At 33.0% G+C, this 10,653-nt stretch overlaps 1 protein-coding gene across 1 annotated transcript in view; it reads left to right on the top strand.

Moving 5' to 3' along the window:
- Positions 1–7,216: 7,216 nt before the first annotated feature.
- Positions 7,217–10,653, top strand: part of plekho2 (pleckstrin homology domain containing, family O member 2) — a 30,638-nt gene continuing 27,201 nt past the window's right edge. The window contains exon 1 of the mRNA XM_073836437.1: positions 7,217–7,410. Within this exon, the coding sequence (XP_073692538.1) occupies positions 7,402–7,410 (9 nt within the window). The 5' untranslated portion in view covers positions 7,217–7,401. The remainder of the gene's footprint in view (positions 7,411–10,653) is intronic.

Here is a 10,653-nt window from a genome sequence, read left to right as displayed (position 1 = left end):
ATTGATACATGTGTGTGTGTGTGTGTGTGTGTGTGTGTGTGTGTGTGTGTATATATATTTTTTTTTATACCAGCTGAAGTATCACGATGCCATGCAGTATTCTGTTAATTTATCATTCAATTCTACATAATCAATTTCATAAACAAAAAGATGCAAATGAAAACAGACAAGAATTTTCTCTGTATACTAATGTAAACAAAACATCTTAGCACTGCACAGAAGCTGCATGAAGTGGTATTTAGATGTGGTATTAACTCGTTTTTATGAATGGCTTAGTGAATCAGTGATTCGCCCAAACCAACGTGGATTCGGATTCGAACACAGAAACGAAACAAAAACAGCTCTTAACTCTTGCTTGTGTCAAATTGCTGAACTATCAGGAGCATTTTTGCTCACATATCTTGAAATTTCCAAGTTAGCAGCTGGTATATTAAAACTTATTCATTTATAATGTGAATATATAATTAATGATTGATAAGAACAAAGTGCAAAGCCGCTATGTTCATGAATGGAATTGCATTCGTGATCACAAAGATGCTTCCAGAAACGAATTATTACATATCTATAAGTGTGTGTGTGTGTGTGTGTGTGTGTGTGTGTGCGCGCGCGTGTATGTGTATATATATATATATATATATATATATGTGTGTGTGTGTGTGTGTGTGTGTGTGTGTGTGTGTGTGTGTGTGTATATATATGTGTGTGTGTGTGTGTGTGTGTGTGTGCGCGCGTGTATATATATATGTGTGTGTGTGTGTGTGTGTGTGTGTGTGTGTGTGTGTGTGTGTGTGTGTGTATATATATGTGTGTGTGTGTGTGTGTGTGTGTGTGTGTGTATATATATATATATATGTGTGTGTGTGTGTGTTTTTCTTTATAGAACATAAAATTTAACTTAATTTTTGTGCATGTTGAATACAATGTGAATTTGGAAATAATTTAATTATAACTGTTTAATTTTAATGTATTATTTTTTTATTTATTATTTATTACAGGTCCTCTTTTTTTACATGTCACTGTTAAAGTATAATTATGCTTTTAAGTAGTGAGTAATATTAATTAACTGCATACATACTATATGGTTAGGGTAAGGATGAGGGTTTATTTGGGGTTAGTTACATGTAATTATGCATAATTTATTATAACGTGTAACAAGGACACCGTAAAATAAGTGTTACCATCTTATAATAAAAATAATTATAGTGATGATGATGATAATAATAGTAATGGTAATAATTAGTATTAATGTTGTATTGTTTGCAATAATTTAGTTTATTATTAGAATTTTTATAGAATTTAGTTTTTTTATTATTTTATACTGAAGAAATATTAAATGTTTTATTGTTTATTTATATTAAATATACATAATGTAAAGCTCATTGTGATTATAATAGTTATAATAATATTAATTATAATTATTAGTAGTAGTATCACAATAAGCTTTCTATTATATAATTATTGAAATAATAAATAAATATTATTATAAATATTCAGTATAGTAATAGTAATTACTAGTAATGTATTATTTGCAATCATTTTGCTGCTGCTGTTGTTATTACTATTATTATTTATATAGAAAAAATATTAAATATTTTATTATTATTTTTACTATATAAAATGCAAAGTTCATTGTGATTTATAATAATAATAATCATTGTTATTATTATTATCATTATTATTATCATCATCATCACAATTAATTTTCCATTATATATTATTGAAATAAATAATATGTATTCAATATATAGTAGTAATTACTATTAATGTATATGTATTATTTGCAATAGTCATTTTGGTTGTTATTATTATTATTCTTTTTTATTATTATTTATTTTTTTATAATAAAAAATAGTATTTTCACAATTAACTTTTCATTCTATATTTTTGGAATAAATAATAAAATTATTCAATATAAATAATAGTAATTACTATTACTGTATTTGCAATAATCATTTTGTTGTTATAATAATTATTTTTACTGAATCAATATTAAGTACTTTATTTAAATAAAATGTAAAGTTAATTATGAAAATAATAACTATTAAATAATAATAATAATAATTATTATTATTATTATTATTATTATTATTAATTACCTTTTCATTATAAATGATAAAGTATTTTATTATTTATTCAATATAATTAATAGTAATTACTATGAATGTATTGTTTGCAATAGTCATTTTGTTGTTGTTATTATTTATACTGAAACATATTAAATATTTTATTGTTTTTCTATTATATATAATGTAAATAATTTATTGTGATAATAATAATAATAATAATAATTTTCTTTTTTATAATAATAATAACTATTGTTGTTGCTATTATTATTATTATTATTATTATTATTATTACATTTTTTATTGTAAATTATCGTAATAAATAAAAATATTCAATATAAATAATAGTAATTACTATTATCTTATTTGCAATCTTTTTGTTATAATTATTTATACTAAATAAATATTAAATACTTTATTTCTATAAAACAATGTAAAGTTGATTATGATAATAATAACTATCAAATTATTATTATTATTATCATTATTATTAGACTTTCCATTATATATTACATTCATAAATAAAGTATATTATTATTTATTCAATATAAATAACAGTAAATATTATAAATGTATTATTTGCAGTAATCATTTTGTTGTTATTATAATTATTTATACTGAATAAATATTAATAATTCATTATAATAAAATAATTAATTACTTTATTTATTCCTATTAAATCTAAAGTTCATTATGATGATAATAATAATAATAATTACTATTATTATTATTATCATTATTATTAATATAAATGTTCGATATTATAGGAATAAATAATAAAGTATTTTAATATTTATTCAACATAACATAACTAATAATAATTACTATTAATGTATTATTTGCAATAATGATAATAATAATAGTTTTTATTTTTATTAAAAAAACTATTATTTATTTCTTGTTTGTTTGTTTTGGTCCCGTTGTAAATAAGCCTTAAGGTGCATAAAAGGTTTCAAACCACAAATGTTTATATGAACCAATTATAAGGAGCAGTAGGGGGCGCAATACACTTCAGAAACTCCAGCCAGAAAAATAAAGGAGGATCTTTGTGTGCTTCGCCTGTCCTCTCACTACGGATGGGTGCGGTTTCACATCAGTGCAACATTCATATAGCACATCATTTTAATACATGCATGCTCACATGTATCGCACTGCATATTTAGTGTTATTTCCACTCTAATATAACTGTGCAAAGTGTAAAAAAAAAAATGCATTACTGTCTAAATAGTATAAAAGTAACACATGCATGTAAACATATTCAAATGTATTCAAATATAAACAAAAAACTCATTTGGAACTCATTTGGATATAATGCATCTTTGTTGATGTTTCGTTGGTTAGAGATTTCATGTTGACTAATTGTTTTGTTTCTCTGTGAAACAGGAACTCCTCCCTCTTTACTCTTTCTACAAGTGAGGCCACACACCAACAATATTACTGAAATATTAACTTCAACCAGCGCACTAGTTGACAATCATCAGCCATCTTATTACTTCCTTTTGTGTGCTACTTTTAATGCATTAAACAATAATGTTGATTTTGTGCAAGGATGCATACCTGATAGCCATCCATCAGAGGAGGTATGACACATTTTAGAAAAGAAACCTGAGGCTAAGTACAAAGCGTATGTGGTTTAAAACCCAGCATATGGGAATAGTGTGTGGTCTGAGTTTTGTGGCTCAGAAGAAGCACTAGCTGCTATATCGAGGGGAAACCGTAGTATTAAGTTCCTGATGTCGGAGACAGAATGCTACATAGCTTGCAAAATGTAATATTTATACTTATGAGTATCACAAGATTCTGTGACAGTCTTGTAAAAGGGAAGTGCACTAAATGAGTGAAGGCCCAATTTGGTTCGATGACTTTTGGAAACCAGAAAGCGACTATTCAGCGGTAAGTTTTCTAAGTTAACCCCCTCATCTTGTACAAAGGTCAAAGAAAAAAATAATCTGACAATTTTATCTTCACCTCAGGCCTACGCGAACAGAAACCGAGTGGTCGTCTTTATAAATAGCAGATGAAGTGGGTAAGTTAAAAATATTGGTTGCCACACGAAAATTTCCTGTTCTCACTGGGGTCGCAGACTTACAGAAAAAAGGTACTAACTAACATCACCTGTCATTGTGTTTGTGATGCGATGCGTGATTATTAGGAAACTGGTTGCATCCTCTTCCTACTCGGGTATGACACACGCTGACGTGCTTTACACCCCCAGGAAGTGCAACATCTCTGCAGATATATCCTTTGGCCTGCTTGTGCAATCATTGAGAAGTCTAAATTAAGGTTTTTATACTTATTTGCACTTTACTTGAGCTTTTTTACTTCATACTGTATGTGCATCATGCAGAAGTGCTTTTTCTATCAGTACTTTATTAATAAACTATTCACAAACTGCGTTACATTATATATGCAGCTGTTACATACAGTATCTCACATTTCAGCAACCATTTTAGTATATCTTCTCAAGGGACAATATTATAGAAATGAAACTTGGATATATTTTAAGAGTAGTAAATGTGCAGCTTGTATAGTAATACACTGAACCAAAAACTATCGTAACATCTTTGTTGATAATTCAGTATACTTTATTTTTGACAAAACTTCCTATGTGTCAGTCATGACAGCACATTTTGGTAGTGACCACATCACATTACAGAATTTTAACCCACATACTAAAACACTACTAAAACATTTGCATAACTGTATTAAAATTGTATTTATTTCCCCCAAATAAAGGATTATGTGTTGCGTTTTGTCACTATCGAAACAATGATGACATCTTAGTAAACATCTTAAGATTTGAATACATGCTTTTTAAATGTGTTTTATGGTTGTGGGAAAGCAGTTTGCACCAATTTTGTAGAATGGCCCATATATGTTTGCACTTTTTTTTTTTACTGTGTTGCAGTTATATTTACACTTGCATAGCATGTAGTTACACTAGCTGTGCTAGTTTAACTCGCATTTGCATCATGCAAACACATTTATGCTTCTGAGAATTTTACTTTTGGTTACTACTGAAACTTATGACTTTAGTTTTTCTCTCTCTCCATATATAGCATATTTTCCTAATCTTAGGAAGTATGTGACTTCAAATGGAGGGTCTTAAAGGGATAGTTCACACAAAAACAAAAATTCTGTCATCATTTATACTCCCCCCACTTGTTACTCTCTCCACGATATACAGTCAAGCCCGAAATTATTCATACCCCTGGCAAATTCTGACTTAAAGTTACTTTTATTCAACCAGCAAGTTTTTTTTTTTTTATTATTAGAAATGACACAGACGTCTATCAGCAGATAATAAGATGATGTACAAGAGGCATCATTGTGGAAAAAAAATATTACTCATCTTTTATTTACATTTGAACAAAAAGTGGCATGTCCAAAATTATTCATACCCTTCTCAATAATCAATAGAAAAGCCTTTATTGGCTATTACAGCAATCAAACGATTCCTATAATTGCTGACCAGCTTTTTGCATGACTCCACTTGTATTTTTGCCCATTCATCTTTAGCGATGAGCTCCAACTCTTTCAGGTTGGAGGGTCTCCTTGCCATTGCCCTGATCTTTAGCTCCCTCCACAGATTCTCAATTGGATTTAAGTCAGGACTCTGGTCTTAACTCAGGTACCCTGGTCCACCGGCTGAAAAACACCCCCAAAACATTAGGTTCCCACCACCATATTTGACAGTAGGTATGGTGTTCTTAGGGTTGAAGGCTTCTCCTTTCTTACGCCAAATGAAGGCTACATCATTGTGGCCAAACAATTACATTTTTGTTTCATCTGACCATAAAACAGAACACCAGAAGTCTTCTTCTTTGTCCAGATGAGCATCTGCAAAGGCCAAGCGGGCTTTTGTGTGCCTTATCTGGAGAAGTGGTGTCCTCCTTGGTCTGCGTCCGTGGAGCCCAGTGGTGTTTAGTGTCTGTTGGACTGTCTGCCTTGAGATGTTGCCACCAGCAGAGCCCAGATTCATCAGGATGGCCTTGGAGGTGATCCTGGGATTCTTTTTTACCTCTCTCACTATCCTCCTGGCCAGCACAGGTGTCACTTTAGGCTTCAGACCACGTCCTCTGAGATTTTTCACAGTGCGGAACGTCTTGTATTTTTTAATAATACTTTGCACTGTAGCCACTGGAACTTCAAAACATTTAGATATGGTCTTATAGCCCTTTCCTGACTTGTGAGCAGCCACAATGCGCAGCCGCAGGTCCTCAGTGAGCTCCTTTGTCTTAGCCATGACTGTCCACAAACCAACAGCAGAGAGCTTCTGTTTTTCACCTGTTGAGTTGATTAAAACAGCTGTTCCCAATGAATCAGAGTAATTAGGATGCTTTAGAACAGCTTGGACTATTTGGAATGGTATAGAACTTTGGATTTTCCCATCGACTGTGACAGTTTGCAAAGGGTATGAATCATTTTGGACATGCCACTTTTAGTTCAAATGTAAATAAAAGCTGAGAAATATATTTTTTTTCCACAATAATGCCTCCTGTACATCATCTTATTATCAGAATTTGCCAGGGGTATGAATAATTTCAGGCTTGACTGTATATACTTGGAATCCTCAGTAACTGCAACTTTTTATCTCACAATTCTGACTGTTTTCTAGCAGTTGCGGGTTTAAATCTTACATTCGAATTTAAGAATTGTGGGAAATATTCAGTTGTGAGAGAAAATGCAATACTCATGGCAACAGCAGGTTGTTTGAGCACTTTTTAGTTTATTTCAAGGGTGTGCAAAAATAAATCACATTATTGTAGTTTTAAATATTACAAATTTATCACAAAAGACTTTAGTGTGCATGCAACTTATTTCATATAGTTGACATGTTAGAGGCGCAGAGAGACAATTCGGGTTGCGTGAGATGGACCAAAATAGATCTATACAAATTCCATTCAAAAGTCTTTTAACTAGAAATTCATTTTAGAACTCCCGCGATAGCCTACGTCTGTCAAAGCGAAAGAGTCCAAGAGTTTAGAGACCGCATTCTTGGCGTTCCGAGGCTGTCTAGATAGGCAGCTCGCTGTGTTTTGAGACGCGTCCGTGGTGTCTCTTGGCAGCGGCAGAGGCTTTTGGGGACTTACCGGAAACCAAACTTTTTTTCTCTCTCTCTCTTCAAGCCTGAAACTTGTAACTGCTGAAAGTCGAAAGAGGAAAAAGAGCAGCAGAGTCCCGTTACATTTCAGCCTCATACACAGTTCCTTGTTTTTCATCGTCATGTTGGATGTGAGAAAGTTGCGACGAAGAGAGATCAACCGTTTTAACCCGAGATAGAGTTCCTGCGTCGAGCGTTTTGTTCTGCGCATAACGGGATCTTTGTTTTTATATCATGGAAGATGTGAGTATTTCACATATCGCTCTTTATCGCATGTTTGAACATTTTACCAACAAACCTTTCTAAGTTCGTTGCAACGTTTTCTAAGTCCTAACGCTGCGATGTGAAGCAAAACTCACTTGACTTTACGTTAACTTTGACTTAACTTAGTCTAGTGCTGTTCTGTTATTCTTTCAATGCGAGTGTATTGAAACGACGAGTTGCATCACTTGTTTATTTGAAGCGTCTTTTGTGCACTAAAAAGTAAACTCGTATTAAAATGCTCCATCAGAGTCAAACTTAGTCAAGAAGTAACCAATTAATATTCTGTTCATCAGATGGAGGTGATGTAGCTTTAGATCGGTACCAGGAAGTACTTCAGCAGCATCCAACACCCTTTCAAAGCAAGCCTTGTGTTTGTTAACCGTTTTATGCTTTGATAGATAGAGACAGATAGATAGATAGATAGATAGATAGATAGATAGATAGATAGATAGACAGATAGATAGATAGATAGATAGATAGATAGATAGATAGAATGTTTTTTGAACATGTTCTATCCATCCAGGAGTTTATGTTTGTCTGTTTGTACATCTGTCTGTCTGTCTGTCTGTCTATCTATCTATCTATCTATCTATCTATCTATCTATCTATCTATCTATCTATCTATCTATCTATCTATCTATCTATCTATCTATCTATCATTATAATATCTATCTATCTATCTATCTATCTATCTATCTATCTATCTACCATTATAATATCTATCTATCTGTCTATCTATCTGTCATCTGTCTGTCAAAACATAAAATCTATCATCTGCCTGTCTGTCAGTCACTATCCGTCTTTCTATCTAGCCTCTGTTCTATTGTCATTCTATCTATCTATTATCTACCAAGTTGACCAAATATCAAACCATGACTGAAAACAATCACAACATAATAGATTATACACACTTAAAATCTCTAAATACACAAACTAATGAAATGCCAGAGAGATGAAATGAAATGAAATGCTTTTTTTAGCTTTCCCTTAAAATCATGTTCCAGAGTTTCTCTTTTAAATCATCTATTTGAAACATAAACATAGATTTCTGCGAGCAAGATCCTCTTAGTTTCAGGAAATACTAAAATGAGGAAGTAACATTGGTCAGAGCCGAAAACCACATTGTTAATATGTATTGTACATAGCTAGATCATTACCTTGACATTAGCATACCGTCATGGTTATCATTTATTGGAACAGAAGTGTGTGAAGTTGAGATGAATAGGGACAGATGTTTGTGTCAAGGAATCCATTTGTGCCTGAATGGCCTTTGTGTACATCGCGGCCAATTTGATGCCATATTTATCTGAACGTAATGACAGCATGGAAAAACATTCCAAATTTAATGTGACGTTAAGACAAAGACCAGCTGCTGTGGTCACTGTAAATCTTGGTTGTTGTGGGGTTGCATCTGTGGTTTATATACTTCAGAGTGCCATGAAAATACTTCTCACTGTTCAGTGTTTTTTTATGAAGATCACCCTGTGTTTACCTCCTAATGAAGCTCTTAATGAGGCTGTGCTCGTCTTTTCAGCTTGTCAAACTTTTAAAAGCAGCAGCAGCAATAAAGCACTTGTGTGCCATTTTTGTAGTCATTTAAGTTTTTACTATCAGCGTCACTTTTCACCTTGTTTTGGTCAAGAGACGCCTACTTATACAGGAAGAGACTGTCTGACCGTCATGTAAAGCGACCAACCAGAGTTCATTTAGTTTTTTTGTGGCGGTAAACAGTGTTGGGTGTGATGCATTACTAAGTAAATAATTACTGTCCTGTATAATTTATTAACAGTAAGGGGTCTTAAAGGGGTCATATGACGTTTCTAATGCCTCGTTTCCACTGAGTGGTACGGTACAGTACGGTACAGTACGGTACGGGTCGGGTCGGAAAACCATGAATTGGCTAGCGTTTCCACTGCCGACAGTACCCTTACTTGATAGGCGTGGTGTATGCCGGAAAGTAGTGATAACGTCACTTGATAGACGTGGTGTATGACGGAAAGTAGCTTGACGTCATTCTCGCGCAAAGAAGAAAGCTAAGACCGCAAACATCAATGGAGGACATTCGCGAGTTATGTTTCGCGGTGGCATTGTTTTGCAAGGTGTTGTGTGTGTTTTAAAAATGGCGCCTCTTGTGTTGCGTTGTCGTTCTGTAGCACGCGCAAGTGACGATTCTCTGTCAACCAATCAACGCTCTGCAGTGAGTCTAGCTCCACCCTTTAGTACCGTTCCACTGTGCTAGGTACCACAACGGAAGGGTACCCAAAAAGTGGTACGGTACAGTTCGGCATTTTGGTACCATTCACAACTTTTGATAGTGGAAACGCAAATAAATGCGTACCGTTCCGTTCCGTACCGTACCGTACCGCTCAGTGGAAACGAGGCATAAAAGGAGCATAAATTTGTCTATTTGGTGTTTAATGTTAAAAAAAGCACATTATTTTCCACATACCGTACATTATTGTTGCTCTTCTCTGCCCTGCCTTTCTGAAAAGATGTTTACATATAGTCCACAAGAGTAAATAATAGTTGAATATTTAAAAAATGACCCTGTTCAAAAGTTTACATACACTTGGTTTTTAATACTTTGTTGTTGCCTGAACGATCCACAGCTGTGTTTTTGTTTAGTCAAAGTTGTTCATGAGACTCTTGTTTGTCCTGAACAGTTAAACTGCCCACTGTTCTTTAGAAAAGTCCTTCAGGTCCCACAGATTCTTAGGTTTTTCAACATTTTCGTGTATTTGAACTCTTTCCAACAATGACTGTATGATTTTGAGATCCATCTTTTCACACTGAGGACAACTGAGGGACTCATATGCAACTATTACAGAAGGTTCAAACGCTCACTGATTATTCAGAAGGAGACAAGATACATTAAGAGCCGGGGGTGAAAACTTTTGACCAAAATGAAAATGTGTACATTTTTCTTTTTGAATTTGAATATTTAGGAAAAATAAGAAAAATGTGCACATCCTCATTCTGTTCAAAAGTTTTCACCCCCGGCTCTTAATGCATCGTGTTTCCTACAACTTTTGACCTCAACTGTAAATACTTTATAGACTGTAGAAAACTATAGTGGATTTAACATCAAACTTTAACATCTAATGTTGAAATGTATGTTTTTAAGGTAACCTTGTCCTTTTAAATACTTTGGTCAGTTCAGGAATAATTTATGCAATTTTAAATGTACTTCCATGTCTATCGTTGTATCTTTCAACTAGTCCG

This window comes from Garra rufa, chromosome 3 (assembly GCF_049309525.1).
Source record: "Garra rufa chromosome 3, GarRuf1.0, whole genome shotgun sequence".
Lineage (NCBI taxonomy): Eukaryota > Metazoa > Chordata > Actinopteri > Cypriniformes > Cyprinidae > Garra > Garra rufa.
The sequence above is the reverse complement of the archived record's forward strand: the minus strand, read 5'-3'. Positions and strand labels throughout refer to the sequence as shown.